This window comes from Physcomitrium patens, chromosome 4 (assembly GCF_059467195.1).
Source record: "Physcomitrium patens ecotype Gransden chromosome 4, ASM5946719v1, whole genome shotgun sequence".
NCBI classification, from domain to species: Eukaryota; Viridiplantae; Streptophyta; class Bryopsida; order Funariales; family Funariaceae; genus Physcomitrium; species Physcomitrium patens.
In genome coordinates this window covers 17,339,503-17,355,455 of record NC_143413.1, presented here as the reverse complement: position 1 = coordinate 17,355,455, position 15,953 = coordinate 17,339,503, and the positions used below count along the sequence as shown (strand labels likewise).

Below are 15,953 nucleotides of genomic sequence, written 5' to 3'. Positions count from 1 at the left end.
AATGTGGTTGGAAAGACCTATAAACAGTACCGACTGTGTGGAAAAGGAAGAAGGGTAAGAGTACCATGAAAGTCCACAGGAATAAGAAACATGAAGGGAAACAAGTGTCAATAAACAAATATTCGACAACAATGTCATGGTAAGAGGTAGTTTCGAAATTGAGGACCTGAAGCATTTCCAAGCCTCGCGAGGCCCTTGGATTTGGCGCGGACCCCTTTCGAGGAATGTGCAAAAGACGGCGCCGGGAATGGCACTGCGCAGAATAATTAGCATCTTCTCCTCGAAGCCTGCTCTGCTTCTGCCGCCGTTGCTTTCCCCCCCTCCCCCCCCCACGACGTCACTGCCTTGTAAGAATGCTTCTCTGATCCCTGAAAACGCTATTGATAATCGTCGTCTGTGTAGCCCATTCTTCACAGACGCCAGTTTTCGGTCTCAACCAGTGGTGGTGCCGCTCTTCGTTGCTCCGAGTTGGGATTTGGCCAATTTTGATCGAGCTAGTCTCTGGCAATGCTGAGGGGTTGTTGGGTCGTTCCTTTTCCTGCCTCGTAGATGTTGAGTAATTCGAGTCGAGTTTTCGACTTTGATGTCCTGCGGTGCCATGTCTCTGCTCCCAGTCTGTTGATTGTGAGCCTTTGGTTGGTGGAGCGTTTTTCGAGCTAGAATTGATGATTAGCGCTTGAGGTGTGATAAAGCAGGATAACTTTGAATTGTTGCTGAGCACCGAAGAAATGGGGGAAAGTCGGGACGAGGGGCGCAAGCTGAAAGTCCTGATGGGCACTTGTGGTACGTTTTCCTGTGCTGTTGCTCAGTGTCTCTGTTTGTGTGACTATCGTGCTCGTGCACTTGAGAAAACAGAATATCTAGGACATATATATGTGAATGCTCTAATTGATCTAGGCTAATTTCTTTTACCATACTCATTATCACATCTCACTTTAGCTGAGGATATCGAAACAAGCTCTTTCGTGATCTTTGAAAGTGGAGGCTTGACTTACGTGCAGGCTGGAGTGATCACACACTTTTGAAGTGCGGGCGGTTTTACCCAGCATCTGTGCGATCAGCTGAAGATCGACTCCGCCATTACAGCACTCACTTTCCATGTAAGTTCGTAATTTATGATGATTTCATGTAGTCCTCTGTCTCCGCTTGTCCGGCACAGGATTCAATAGAATTTCAATGCAATAAGAGCCGTTACACATTATTATGTTTAAACCTGTTCAATTCAACAGAAAGAGATTTTGGGATTGTAGTTGCAATCTGAGAACTGCAAATCCAAACGTAGGTTTCCCGAGATTTGCGCACCATTAGGGTTGAAAAATTGGTTGTTAAATTGTGAACGACTGAAATGGTTTTAAACTTAGTTACATTCGAGGGCAGTTAGTTTGCAAGAGCTTCCAACGTCATGCACCTAGAGTATTTCGTTTGGCAGGTGTTGAGGTGGACACTTCTACCTATGCAATTCCATCGAAAGTTTCGGTTCGGCGGTGGTTACAAGCAGTACCTTCTGGCTTTATCTTCCACTTCAAAGCCTTCGGTCTATTTTGTAGGTTTGTGCTAAGCTCTTCAGAAAAGGACTTTTGTTTTCATCAAACAACCTGAGATGAGATTCACCATTATTAGTTAGATTACCATCTACAAGCAAGGCAGGTAGCAGTTTTCAAGTTCTCACATTTTGTGATTTCCTTGTAGCAAATCCTGTCCTATTACAGCAATTCCTGGAGAAATTCGGACCAAGTTGTCGTTTGCTGGGAGTGATGATTACGTAAAACTCTCGAGCTTATCTACAGACATTCAGTATTTACCCCAACCCGCCTGCTTCATTTTGTTCTTGCTGTTTATGATGAGGAAATTGGGCAAGGTGTTTTAACGATAGCGGCATGAGATCAAAAGATGCTGTCATCTAGGAACACATGAGAGCATTCTTGTTTCAGCAGGCACAGATTTGTCCGGAAGCTTTGAATTATCTATTGTGAGTGCTTGAGCCTCTGTGTGTTTGATCGCTTCTTCTTATATTAAGCTCGAAGTAGATTGTGTTTGACCTTAACAGGTGTTTTAACCTTGTTCTAAGTTGTGCACGTAAGACCTAGCGCTCGTAGAGGAGTATTGAGTGTTTGGCCTGATGTTGTTGACACTAGGGATGAAATATGGTCATCATTCAATAGTACTTTGGAGCCAGTCTTCACAGCTGGCTCCCTTGGAGTGGTTCTATTTCAGGTGCATTGTGTTTCAATATAACTTTGCATTTGTAGGTGTGTCAGTAACTGCTGTTTTTCTTTCTTTCTATTCTTTCTTTTATGTTTTTTTAGCATTTGTATTGGTTTTATTAATTGACTTGTTACTGCAATTAGAAAATATTACCAACAGATATGTCATGTTTTCTTATTAAGAGTTACGCTACTTGATGTTGCATTACGATGTAGTATTCCTTTGACACTGGAGCACGATTATTTAACTAAGATGTAACAATGCAGTTTCATCTATCATTCAAGCCAAGCTTGGAGAATCGAACGCATGTGTTGTGGTGTCGCCGCCAGTTGGATCCTCGATTTGAAATGGTGACTCGTAGTTTTCAAGAATTGATTGATTTGAACTCAGAAATCTCAGGCAGGGGTGGGAGCGTAAGATTTTGAAGTTGTTGTAGCTGTTAAGTTTGAGCTATTTTATCATCATACAAACCGTGGTAGGAAAGCAATTATCCTCTTGCAGTGACCTACCTGTATACCTTAAGATTTGAGTACCGTTGGTCCATGGAATTTGAAGACTCAAATTTTTACGTGGCTTATGACCCAGGCAGTTGAATTCCGAAACAGAGATTGGTTTGTCGGTGAGCAATTTCAAGCAACGTGTGAGTGGTTGAAGGCTAACAATATGGCCTTGGTTGCAGCTGTAAGTTTACTGACATTGCATTGCTTGCAGAATCCTGTGTGCTATTTGATGTGAAAGGAGCTGCATTGTGATGCTGGATTTTAGAGTTGTCATGTTCATCAGGTGATTCTAACTCTGTCTGAAAGCGTCTTTTGTGAACTCGCAGGACGAGCTAGCTCATGAAACATTTCAAAAAGACCGGGAGCAGACTGGTCTTCCTTACGGCCAGGTGAAGTCACCTGCTATGTCATATTAGACAGTCATGAGGTGTAGATTCTGATGAGCCAAGGGTCTTGCTTCGTGATCAACTCTGATGATGATAACCAGCACGCACCGATTAATTAATTATTCTTTTCATCTTTGTTAACAAATATTATCTCACACTATCTATGTTAGATGATCAGTGTCTTTGTAACTGATCACAAAATGTTCTGCTTCTGAGTCTGTTCAGAGTCGGGAAGTTCTTCCCGTTGCTTGGGCTGTTACAAAACCCAGTTTCCATTACATTCGTGTGCACCGTCGGGAGGTTAGTGCACGAACACCCAAAGTTTGTAATTACTACACTGTATTGACACTAGTGAAGAAAATTTGCTTGTCGTGAGCGTGAAGTTGATGTTCTTAGTTCAGTTCATGTTTCCTTGTTTTGCAGGGTTGCAAGCGAATGCTGTCAGATTCAGAGCTTCAAACATGGGTAGCTCGTTTACAATCAAAACTCCCAGAAACTCTGCAGGTGATGTTCCAGAAGAACCTATGTTCTGAAGATCTCATGTGATGATGGACTTTTAGTGACAGATTTCTTTTGTACAATCATGAGTGATGGTATTTGTCGTGTTTTGTGAGCAGCTCCTACGATAGTATCTAGGGCTGTTCCAAGTTCCTAAATTTCTTGTTTTCTAAGGATAATTAGCTAGAAAATCTAATGCTAGTTCGCGAGTGCAGTGTAACACTTCGCATGTTAATAGTATTGTGCAAATCAAAAGTCTGCTGTGTGAATCCTGGGTCTTTTTATGGTCTTTGACTCTAATTGTTTCCCAAATGGTCAATGCTCATGAATAGGGACCCGTATACTTCATGTGGGGTACGGACTGGGAAGATCAACCAATCCTCAATGCACAAAACCTGAAGCAATTCTTGCCTGAAAGCATGATTTTCAACTGGAAAGCTGCGCAACTGCAAAATCCTGCAAAAGGCAGCTTACTTTCTATGTTCAAGTCACCACAGACAGCAATGCAAACTGCATCAGATTCTGTACTCTACAAGCAACCTGCTACTCCCACGGATGACGTTTCACCTATAGCTCTTTTGGAAATGAATAAAAACACAGATTTTGGGTGTTCAAATGCAAATCTCGGAGATGCACAGAAGCGCATACTTGAACAACCGGCTGAAATGCACGGGTTCACAAAGAAAGATGCAGTCTTCCCTCCACCCAAGAAAGCGAAGCCCTCGCCGAACAAGAAAAAAGGCAATGCTGGGTCCCCGACTATTACTTCCTTCTTCAAGTATGCTCGTTGAAGAATACAATATAGTAATTGAAGAAGCACCAGATAGTATGATTTTTCCCCTCCAGCCACAGCCCGAGAGCGCGTACATGAAGTGCTGTATATTGACAGGATGGATTAGAGACAAAGGCGATCAAGTTCAAAGTGAGGATTCACATGTTAGTGTTACACATTGCAGGCAATTGCAGTGTACTGTTTGGTAGGTGATGAAGGCCTGCACGGCTATGACCAGCGAAGGACAGATTTAGCTTTTGCCTGGTCCTTGTGTATAGTAATCTGTTCTTACATGTAAGATCATATGTCATAGTGTCTTTGATTGATGCCCAGCCCTCCCACCAAATGAGGGTTTCGACACCACCATTTTTTGGGTGCACGTTGATACTAAGTACTGCTGGCAGATATATGTAGTTTATCACATACTGTTTAATATTGTGCTAAACTGTTTTGTTAAGGCTCAGGCTACAAGCGCACCCCAAGTTGTTATAAGCACACCCACTATGGCTATACATCCAGATCTCTTTTCCCTTGTCCCTCCGTGCGGGGGTCCCAGTTCCCCTCCTCTCTCTCGTCTTTGCCTCGGCGCGGGTCCCGCCTCATCTCTTGATTTCTCCGATGCGGGTCCCGGCCCCCTCTCTCTCCTCCTTTCCCCGACGCAAGTCCTGCCGCCTCTCTTCCTTTCCCCTCACCTGGACAAGGGCACCCTTGTGTGTGTGGGTTGAAATGGACAACCCTTGGACTATCAATGACGAGACCAAGAACGGGGTCTTGACCTACGTGAACCTGCTCTTGAATCCAGAGAAGTATACTAGATACAAAGGGGAGTCTGCTTGTCGGATTTGGGAGACCATTTATTTTCAAAATTGTTCCGAGAATGGGGAAAAGAACTTGTGCACCGAGAGACGTGTTTTACAGGCTCATTTCAGGGCGTCGCACATCCATCTCCACCCACATTGCTGCGGATTACCTGATGGACGAATCCACAAATTTGTGGGGGAGGAATACCTCTCTGATGCATGATCGCGTGCTTCGACATCCTGAGCGTGTGTAGAACCTCTACTCCACGTACCTCTTCGTTTTGAGAGACCTGCTGAAGGCCGAGAAATACTTGTCCGAAGCTAAGTACTCTACCAGCAACGACGCCAAAGATCATCATACTCACAAGTTGATGGTAGCATTAGTTGGCAGCGAGCGACTCCCCATTGCGTGTCCCATCTCTTTCGATGAGGCCAAAATGTGGCGAGGACCAGATGCCGATGATTTGAAGCAACAGTTGCAGAAGAATTTTCGTAACATAATTGCGTTGACGGATTGCGTCGACTGCGAGAAGGCCGGCTCTGGGGCAAGCTCCAAATCTCAGGTCTAGCCTAACAATACAATGCTTGTTTGAAAAAAAAAATGAAGCTGAAAGAACTGTGTTTGCTTCCTGAGCAACTTGCAGACCTGCCGCTTCCTTCAAAGGTCTCCACTTGTATGATCTCCTGAGGCAAAATAACTCCAGTGCTGCGATCACATTGACATAACTTATACTAATTAAGAGAATTGGTGGAAGAGTTGCAAGTAATACAGCACTGCAATTATCACCCTAGCTCTCTAAGCGTATTAATTCTTAATCATAACACTTGATTGCACTGTCGATCCCATCACTGTGTGTTAGTGATGAAAACCGGTCTCGAAACGGGTCCGCGTTTGAGAAATCAAGAGATGGGGCAGGACTCGCGCCTTTTGTTAATGAAGTCTTCCCTTGTATATGAATTTTTCTTTGCATATTTTCTACAATCTATAAGGTAAAATAGAAGTGCATAGTAAATATTCTAGTTAGTGGTGGGTATAGTGGTGTTATTTCTAGGCCAATATTGAAATTTTAGGTGGTGGTGGATATAGTAGTGTTAGTTTTAGGGACTTTAATATTCAAAAAATCTAACAAACAATGTTTTATATTTGTAAGGTGTTAATAACACCATAGTTTTTCCTATTACCACAACTTGCCATTCACCATATGTTATCACATTTTTTGCTAATGACACCACAAGGTGCCATAAATTTGTGTTGCACATTGCAAAATATTTTATGGATCACTAAATATATATATATATATATATATATATATTGCACTTTATCCATTGTAATGTACATTAACAGTGTTTCATACAGTCCATTGTGGTGTGCAATATAAGGTTAGGAGAACTTGTGGTGGCATTAGCAAAAACTATAATAATATGTGGTAGATGGCAAGTTGTAATGGCAATAACAAAAAATGTGGTGGCATTAAAAATATCCTATTTATGAAATCTATTTACAAAATATTTTAAAGTTTATTGTTATTTTTGTAGCTTTTAAATTATTTTAATATATATATATACACCAAAATAAAGAATTTATTTTTAAAAATTATTATTGGTAAAGATGAAGATAATAATAAAAATTATTAAAATCTAATATAACAAGAACTTTACATCTAGTTTTATATACTTCTATATCAAATGACAAATATATTTCATTTTAAATGTAAATTATGAAGAAACCAATCAATCAAAAATATAATTCTTTGTCCTCAAAATTGCTCTACTTTCAAAAAAATGATAAAACTTTAGAAATTAAATATATTTAATTATTTTTAATAATTAAATCATGGCTGTAATTCTGTTTTAAATTAAATTTTTGATATAAAATGTTTTTGCAGTTAATATTTAGTGAGTGCGAATATTTTTATGTTAAAGAAGCAAGAGTATAAGCAATTAAAAAATTCAGATCTTTATTATCAAATTTCAAGAAGCAATCATTTTTCTAACATTTTTTACAATGTATTTTTCCTAGACTGCATATATTTACATATTTAATAAATGATAATGTGATAAAAATACAAGGAAAAAGAACGTTTTTTTACTCTAATTTACTGTGTTTTACATATGAGAGAATCAGATCTAAAAGTAACAAAAATTTATAACTTTAAAAGAAAGAAGAATTATATTCTGTAATAAATTATTTTGTATTTTAATTTCATAAAACCTTTGAAGATAGGATCGATCATATTTAAATTTTTCAAAAGATATTTTTTTTATGTATATATGTATACATATATCACATACATATATGTGTATATACACAGCTATAAAAAGAAAAAAAGTCATTGAATTTTTTTGTGTAAAAGAATGATCCAACTAAATATTTCAAAATAAAAAGTAAAAAAAATTAACCCATGTACTGAATGATTGATAGAACATGTGAGTCAAATGAAAATTGTGAAATACATCTTTTAAGTAAGAAATACATTTCAATGTCCATTATAATGATTAATGAGGCCTTTTACAACTCATTTAATTGAAATTAAACAAAATTTAAAATCAAACACAAAATAATCTCAATATCGTCCTGGAAATGTACCATTAGCCCTTTCTTCATTCCATTTTTCAATCTGCAATTACAAAAGATAAGTCTAAATGTCAACAGCATGCTACTTTAGTTTTGTGTCAACAGAATGCTTTCAACTTTGTTAGAATGCAAGAGTTTTGATTTGAATCAAGAATTTAAGCCTCTCATCAACTATGCACTACTTAAGAAAAATTTACACACAGTGAAAGAGAGATAACTCAACGGATAACTAGAAAGGGAAAGAATGAAAGAAAGAGCAATAAGAAAGACAACAAATAATGTTCAAACCATAAATATGGAAACTATTGAGGAAATGAAGAAATCAATCTGAATCGGAGTGGAGAGAGGCCCCCAACATGAAACTGCTCCTGATTCTGAGCAGCAACGAAAGTCAGAATTGCAGTGGCGATGTCCCGAGTTGGAAGGAACTCATACCGGAGTGTGAGCCATGAGTGGAATTCTAGATCATGGACGCTGGGGTTGTGTTTCTGAAGCATCTGTTGCGAAACCAGGAGAAAGAGATGGGGAGGGACGGTCATTGTACCCAATGTCCAGGGCACAAAGAGCGGTAGTAGCGGGCATACTTCCGGCAATCCTTGTCATGTTCTCCCTTCTCTGCTGCACATCTGCACAAAATCAATTCAACTTCCCTCATTCAGCATCGTTGCTGCAGGGGCACCCACCAATCCCATTCTGTCCAGGTTGCTCTTTTCAGTGCGCTAGCACTGCAACTCACAATGAAGCTCTTCCTCTTCGTACATCCTGTCTAGGGAATGAACCGTTGAAGTAAAGGAGGTGGGTACTTGTGGAATTCGTTGTAGCTGTAGTAACAGTGTTTGGCTTGATTGGTAGCGGGGAAGCGCCAATCCATCGGAGCAGTCTTTAGATCATCCGCCTGCACACTTGCATTGCAAATTGCTTGTTCAAGTGCTGTGTCAAGTTTGGACTTATCCTGCACCCCATGCTTCATAGTTTCTTCGGAAGCTTTATTACTTAAAAATGAAGAAATGCAATGTCATTGGATCTGTTTGGAAATGAATATGGAGTTAGCCTGTGTGAGAGTGAGACCATTCGTTTTGAGGTTTTCATACCGTGATGCCTTTCTTCTCCGGTGCACAGTCATCATCCTGCAACGCACGGTGCAAAATACTTAGTGCTCTTCATGCTGCATGCATCATTCTCAACCATTTTGATCTCCTTTGAAGGAAAAACAAGGAATTAGGCCAGATTCCAAAGTCCTCACCTTCATATTGCTGAAGACACAGTTCTTGCGAAGAAGCGAGACCCGGCAAAGCAGCAGAAATATTGGAAAGGAGTGAGAGATGGAGAGGATGGAATTGTGAGGACTGGCGGTGGATTGAGGAAGCCATGGGTAAGCAGGATGGCGATAAGATTGGAAGGAGGGCCTGGAATGAATAGCATCCTTTGGTGCCTAGTGTGTCCCAAGCACTCTCCAGAGCATCCATCCCTTGGCATCTTGATGGCTGCCTTGTGGGGAAGAGGGTGAGCATTGCTTGCTTGCTTGCTTGGTTAACTAATTATCTAATTAATTAATTAATTAATTAATTAATTAAATTAAAAAATTAAAAAATATAGATTTTGCATTGAATAATGGATATCGAGTTTTATAAAATTAAAAAAATAAAAAGAAAAAGAAAAAAATCTACCTATTTTATAAAAAATTTAAAACTAGATATTGATTTTTTTAAAAAATTGTATTAAGTTTTATGCAAAAGTTTAAATAGCACATATAAATATAATCAAAGAACTAAAATAATTGTGAATGTCTTAAAATGTTAGGTATTATAATAATCAAGAATTTATTACATCTTAGAATTACTTTTAAAATATCAATTACTATTTATAGTTATTTAAAATATTAAATAATTTTTACTGATTATTAATAATAGATTTTTATTCTTTTTAAGCATGTTTGACCTATTATATAAATATACTTGCATTTTTTATACTTTGAGGATTTAGAAATATAAGATAAATAATATATAAATTTAATAAATATATATTTATAATATAAAAAATTATAATAAAATATAAAAAATATTAAATATTAATATTCAAAAAATATATACATATATTATGTAAATATATTAAGATATTCTAATAAATTTTCATATTATTTATTTAAACAAAAGCTAATAGAAGTGAGTAGAAATATCTTAGGAAGATAAAAAAAAAATTAAGAAACTTTAAAAAAGTCCGTAGATATAGATTATATATATATATATATATATATATATATATGCACTATGTAGATATTTAAACTTATCTTACAAGCTTTTTATTTTTATAAAATTGCATTAGAAGCAATCTACAACTTAATATTTGGGCTACTAGCCTTGTGATCCTTAAGAAGATTTTACAAGACTTTATTAGTTAATATATGTTATAGTGTAAATAAAAATTATCGTACATAAATAAATCAAGTATCAAAAACTATCATCTAATATGCAGTCAATATAATAGCAAATATATTTTTTTATATTGCAAAACCAACATCTATAAGGTCAATTAATAATGGCAACCAAAGCTAAATAATAGGATTTATATGACTACTATAACAACCATGTAAGCTTTCTAGTACCTCACATGTAGTAAGTGTCATAGTCTTTGCTATTATTTAGGCATATATAGCAATTGTAACTACCATCTATCATGATGTACTAAATATATAAATATTTATTATAGAAAAACTTTCTCCAATATAACATGTCAGATGAGACCTACTAACTTGGCCTAATAAAGCCATACTAGTAAACTTCTCCTCTAGCTTTGCAATCTTGGTTTTTAAGCTTTTTTTCTTATTTAAAGTAAGATACTTATTTGAATATAAAATAAATCAATGATCCTTATTATAGTTTAATTTACTACAATGAATACACTTCAATTACTTCTTTTTAGGTTTCTTCTCTATCTTAGCATCTTTTATTTTTTGCTTAGGCTTCTTTGAGTTTTGAGTTTTTTTTTTAAAAAAAAATAGAATTATTCTTGGTTTAGCCAAATTCACCATATTTTTAATAAAGCATAGTCATATGAGGCTAATTTTTTTTATTAATTTGCTTGTGGCTATAACAACCTTTTAGGGCCTAAAAATATATGTAATTCAAACAATCATATAAATGGTATCATATTAACAAAGAGCTATATCACACTTCTCAACTTTACCAAATGCTTGTGCTAGTATTATCTTGCTATCATAGTTAAGAATAAAAAATTTATTTAATAAATTCTAAAAATAGCTTGTCAATCTTTGATAAAAAGATCTTGATAAGTTGACTTTCAACAAATATATTTTTTAAATTGATTATAAATTGTGCCAAATGGATATATATAATATAAGATTTTTCTTCTTTTTTACATCAAAAATATTAAATGTATTGCATTTGATCACATATAAATATTTTATACTTGATCTCTAAATATCTAATGAATATTTGAAGTGGCTTTAAAGATGGTAGCCCTTTTATTGAAGACAAACCAGTCTTTATAGCTTAAGTCATTTGTAATAAGATGGATGGAGTACTGCTATCTAAGAGCACTTCTAATGCTATAACCTTTCTTTTAAAATCTTCAAAGAATGTTTCATCTCCTTCTTTTAATAAACTTCTATACTTCACCATAGAAATTAAACTACAAACAACAATCTTTTTGAAAGTAGAGATAAGCTCTATTTTATCATTTTAATAGTATTTCATCTCTTTCAATTGAAATAAGTGCCCATTAATCTATTATCCATATATTTGAAGTGCATCATGCTTCAAATATTATAGCAATAGTTCAAATATATATAATTCATTAAAAATAAAAAAATATTCACTAGTTTATATTTATCTAGATTTGAAATCTTAGATTCTAATTTGATAAGATAATACTTCCAACTTGTCATTTTTGACATATCATTTTTGAAGATCTTCATCTTAATTACATCATCTTGAAAGTTGAGAGAATCACAATATCTTATCTAATTAGTCAACAAGTAAAAGCTCTTTAGTTGAATCTATTGATTATTGGTTCTCCATTTCTTTAATATTACAAATATAAAGAAGCTATAAAGAAGGATAGAAAGTAGAGAATTATCTTCTTTGGATCTTGTTTCTTTTATAGCAAAGATTTCCTATTCTTCATCTTGATTTTGATAGATGTCATTAATGAAAAGTTTCAATTCTCTTTCTTGCATTTACAAGATTCTTTGTTGGCTTCCATATACATTTACTAATTTCATATCTATGCCAATGAACAAGATATTTTAACCTATTTCAGCACTACCTTAAATCTAAGACTTCTTTCACCTTGAATTTTTGATTATTATCCACTTCTATAGTAGGTGGCATTTGTCTTCTTCTTGAGATATTCACTATCTTATATAATTCAAGAAGAGATACATGAAATATGAGGTGGATCTTTATAGACTTTAATAGATATAATCAATAAGCAATAGAATTGACTTGATTACTAATAAGAAAAGGTCTAAGCCTACAATAGTCCAACTTGTTATAAGGATGAATAATCTTAATATTACAATGAAGTAACCATATTTTATCATTCATATTAAATTATGGTTGTTCCTTGTGATAGGCATCTACATCAATCTTTTGTCATTCTTGAGCTCCCTTGAAATATGCCTTTATTGTTGCATATAGCTCTAGTAAATGATTTTTCAAATCTCTTGCAAGAATATTATCAACTTTTGAAAAGTCAAAAGTATCAAATTATAGATGATACCATAATTGGCAAAAAAAATATATTTGTTAAATGAAAAAATATATATAATTATTATACACAAACTCTGCCAATGATAAAAGAGTTGTCCAATCATCTTGATGATAGTTGATGGTATACCTTAAGTACTACTCCAAAACTTGATTCATCCCTTCTATTTACAGACCAGTTTAAAGATGAAAAGCCAAAGAGAGTTTTATATCCATCTTTAAAATCTTGAAAAGAGTCCTTCAAAATCTTGATATAAATTGTATTTCTTTATCTAATATAATATTTTAGGCAATCTTTGATAGCAATAGATGTTGTTAAGAAAAAACTTAGCTATTTTTTATTTCTGATAGATTTTGTACATGGTAGAAAATGTGCCAACTTGGTAAAACAATCTACTAGCATGAATATAGAATTATACAAACCTAAAATTGGAAGATCTATCATAAAATCCATAGAAACAAAAGACCACAGTTGTTCTCAAATAAGTAATGGCTTAAGAAGTCCATAAGATCAATAGCAAGGAATTTTGGATGTTAAACAAATATCACATGATTGTGCAAAGGCTTTGAGTGCCTTTCACATTTGAGGCCACCAAAAATCTCTTGATATTAGTTCCAAAGTCTTATTGTATCCAAAATGTCCGAATTCTAGAAAGTCATGACAAGTTTGAAGAACATGTAATCATGCCCGACCTTATGGAATGTATAATCATCTTTCAAAATAGAGTAGGTTGTTCTTGAACTTGAACTTAGAAGTATCATGAAACTTAGAAGAATTATACTTGATATCATAGAGAAGAGGATTAGAAGACATATTTAATTGAACTTTCTTGACAAAAGTTGAATCAACAATCAATATTGATTTTATTGCTTGAAGGTAGAAATGCTCTGAGTTTAAAAAAATCATTCTTTGTTGATCAAAAGATGCATCTCTTTCTTTTGGTGTAAGATAAGAATGTTTAGAAAGAGTATTTGATAAACTTTATTATTTTTTAGGTCAATAAGTGATCATGAAATCAAATCTCAATAAAGACATGTTCTAATAAGCTTAGCAATGATTCAAAACACATGCCAACATAAAATATTCAAGGTTCTTATAATTTATATATATGGTAATTAGACTTAAGGCCTCTTCCAAATAATAACATCATTCTTGAAATGAATCTTTTATTGCAAGGAGCTCTTTGTCATCGATGTCATAATTAATCTTGGCTACTAAAAATTTTTTGGAATAGAAAGCTACTAGATGGAGTTAGTCATTTAATCCTATTTGTGATAATATTATACTCAAGACAAAGTTTGATGCATCTATTTCCATGAAAAATGCCTTGAAAAATTTGACACAATATAAGATTGGTGCAAATATAAATTCATTTTTTAAAGCATCAAAAAATACTTCTATTTCTTTGTTCCATTTAAATTTGTCTTTACAAGTCAAATATATAAGTAGACTTATAACTTGAAAAAAATACTTGATGAAGATCCAATAGTAATTGGCAAAGTTCAAAAAGTATTGTATATTTTTTAATATTCTAAGAATCTTCTAGTTTATGATAGTCTAAACCTTCTTTGGATCCATCATTAGTCTTTCATTGAAAATAATAGTGTAGAATACACACTTTTCTAACTTGACATATAATCTTACATCTCTAAGTTTTTGTAACATATGATGAATATGAACTTCATGCTCTTTTATATTCTTAAATTAGATTAAAATATTATCTAAATAATAGATAATAAAATCATATTATTTTTATATATACAAATTTAGTTTGCTTGACTAACGATATTTCTTATTTTTTGACAAAATCTTCATCTATAAAATAGGTTGAGGCTCTAGAATCTAACAAAATTAAGACTTTGTGATTTTTTGGTCCTAAATAAACTTCTATTCTAAAACAAAGTGAAGAGTTTGAAAAGAGAATAGGACCTTTACTAGGAGTTATGTAAGATTCTAGCAGCACGGTCCCTATTGTAGCTAAAGAAACTTGTTTTCTAATACATTTTCTTCTTTAGTAACCATGCTTCTTATTTTTTGGTTGTGTTGTTTCTTTGGAAAATATTGAGTAGTTTGTTTAGCTTTTCTACAATATAAGCATAAGCCTTCTTGATATTTTCAAATCTTTTCTTGCTCTATAAGGAATTTAAAATGTACTGTATCAATTTGCATTGATTTTAGCCTTGATAAATAAGTTTTTGAAAGCTTGGGAGTTGTCATCATTATTTGACTTATTCTTCTCTAGCCAAGTCTTTATTCTTAACGTCTTTTAAATAATCCATTGTCGCATGCAATGACTTGAGTAATCAATTTTTTTAAAGATTTTATTTTTGGTATTATCAATAATAAATCTTTGATATTATCCTTCAATCCATATCAAAATTGATTGATAAGGACTTTGTCATTCTAATCGACATTGCAAGCAAGGTTTTAAAATTTAGCAACATATATGATAGCTAACCATGATCCTTGCCGTAAAGATAAGAGTTTGATCTCTACTATTCTTTCTTGATCACATTTTCTAAATGTAGTCGTAAATACTTTTGGAAATGAATTCAAATCATAAAAGAATCATGAATCCTTTTCCATTAAAAGTGCAAATCAAGAGAAAGTACTTTCTGATAGAAGTGTGCCTATAAATCTGATTTGAATAAATCCATCAAAGTATTCGAAGAAATACAACCTTAGATAGAACTTAACTTGTTGCAAAAATCCTCAAAATTTTGATATTGTTCCATCAAACTTCTCAGGCATACTAATCCTTGTCCCTTCATACTTATTTAAAAAAAAAAAAAAAAAAAAAAAAAAAAACTTAGATTTCATTGTGAGGTCGATCTACTTGCTTCTTTCAATTGTACAACTTTTTGTTGTAGAGTCTAAACTTTTTCTATAGGCATAGAGATAGTACTTCCATAATTCATATTAGAAATATGTGAGATTTCTATTCTTAGAGTGTTGACAAACTCATCAAGATCTATAATAGTTATAAATGTATTCTTCTATTGACAGTAGCATCCATAATCTTTTCTTTTATAGAAAATTCAAATAAACTAAAAATTTAAATTAGAAGAAGATAATTTGTAACCTCTAATATCAAATAAAAATTTCTACAAAAAGAAGGATAATCCAATCTCTTTTAGGAAAAAAACAGTGTTAGAAAATAAGATTATTTGTATAAAAATAGATAGTCCACAACCTTCAAAAGACAACAATAGAAGTGGAATAATCCACTCACTTCTAAAACAAGACAGAAATAGTAAGTTAGTACTCTTATCAAATTAACAAGGACATGAATTTTAAAGAAATGAATCTTCAATACACTCTTGTATCATTGCAAAGAATTAAAAAGCCACTTAAAGATGATATAGTATTAAATTAGAAAGGGTATTGCCAAAAACAAAAAAATTACAAAGTCTTGAAACAAGACTAAGGATTAGAGAGGCATTGACAAGAGTGAAGAAGTGTCAAGGACAAAGACTCGATGAGGAAAGA

General features: G+C 33.9%; 2 protein-coding genes and 1 long non-coding RNA gene across 6 annotated transcripts; 1 reads left to right on the top strand and 2 right to left on the bottom strand.

Moving 5' to 3' along the window:
• Window positions 1-226: 226 nt before the first annotated feature.
• LOC112281937 (uncharacterized) lies at window positions 227-4,818 on the top strand. 3 transcript variants are annotated; one of them, XM_024518996.3, is made up of 12 exons: window positions 227-347; window positions 696-783; window positions 1,002-1,100; window positions 1,430-1,547; window positions 1,690-1,794; window positions 2,136-2,214; window positions 2,472-2,555; window positions 2,791-2,886; window positions 3,032-3,094; window positions 3,317-3,391; window positions 3,515-3,595; window positions 3,922-4,818. In XM_024518996.3, the coding sequence occupies exons 2-12, from the start codon at window positions 729-731 to the stop codon at window positions 4,378-4,380; spliced, it is 1,314 nt and encodes a 437-aa protein (XP_024374764.1). In that variant the 5' UTR covers window positions 227-347; window positions 696-728; the 3' UTR covers window positions 4,381-4,818. The 3 variants fall into 3 exon arrangements, with proteins under 3 accessions (XP_024374764.1, XP_024374765.1, XP_024374763.1); XM_024518997.3 differs by lacking the exon at window positions 227-347 and adding an exon at window positions 362-517; XM_024518995.3 differs by lacking the exon at window positions 227-347 and adding an exon at window positions 378-525.
• Window positions 4,819-4,848: 30 nt separating this feature from the next.
• Window positions 4,849-5,687, bottom strand: LOC141045360 (uncharacterized). The gene is made up of 2 exons (XR_012217429.2): window positions 5,527-5,687; window positions 4,849-5,053 (listed from the first exon to the last, which is right to left on the bottom strand). It is a non-coding gene; the product is annotated as an uncharacterized LOC141045360 (long non-coding RNA).
• A 1,902-nt stretch (window positions 5,688-7,589) lies between these two features.
• Window positions 7,590-9,113, bottom strand: LOC112281198 (cytochrome c oxidase subunit 6b-2). 2 transcript variants are annotated; one of them, XM_024517451.3, is made up of 5 exons: window positions 8,980-9,113; window positions 8,828-8,863; window positions 8,540-8,631; window positions 8,281-8,362; window positions 7,590-7,779 (listed from the first exon to the last, which is right to left on the bottom strand). In XM_024517451.3, the coding sequence occupies exons 1-5, from the start codon at window positions 8,983-8,985 to the stop codon at window positions 7,726-7,728; spliced, it is 270 nt and encodes an 89-aa protein (XP_024373219.1). In that variant the 5' UTR covers window positions 8,986-9,113; the 3' UTR covers window positions 7,590-7,725. The 2 variants fall into 2 exon arrangements, with proteins under 2 accessions (XP_024373219.1, XP_024373220.1); XM_024517452.3 differs by having other exon boundaries at window positions 8,805-8,863; window positions 8,980-9,062.
• Window positions 9,114-15,953: the final 6,840 nt, after the last annotated feature.

Coding starts and splice junctions, on each gene's coding strand:
- LOC112281937 (XM_024518995.3), top strand. Junction 1,548..1,689: donor GCCTTCGGTCTATTTTGTAG/GTTTGTGCTAAG, acceptor ATTTCCTTGTAG/CAAATCCTGTCCTATTACAG. Junction 1,795..2,135: donor AGCTTATCTACAGACATTCA/GTATTTACCCCA, acceptor TGTTGACACTAG/GGATGAAATATGGTCATCAT.
- LOC112281198 (XM_024517451.3), bottom strand. Junction 8,632..8,827: donor CGGAGAAGAAAGGCATCACG/GTATGAAAACCT, acceptor GCAAGTGTGCAG/GCGGATGATCTAAAGACTGC. Junction 8,363..8,539: donor AGCTACAACGAATTCCACAA/GTACCCACCTCC, acceptor GATTTTGTGCAG/ATGTGCAGCAGAGAAGGGAG.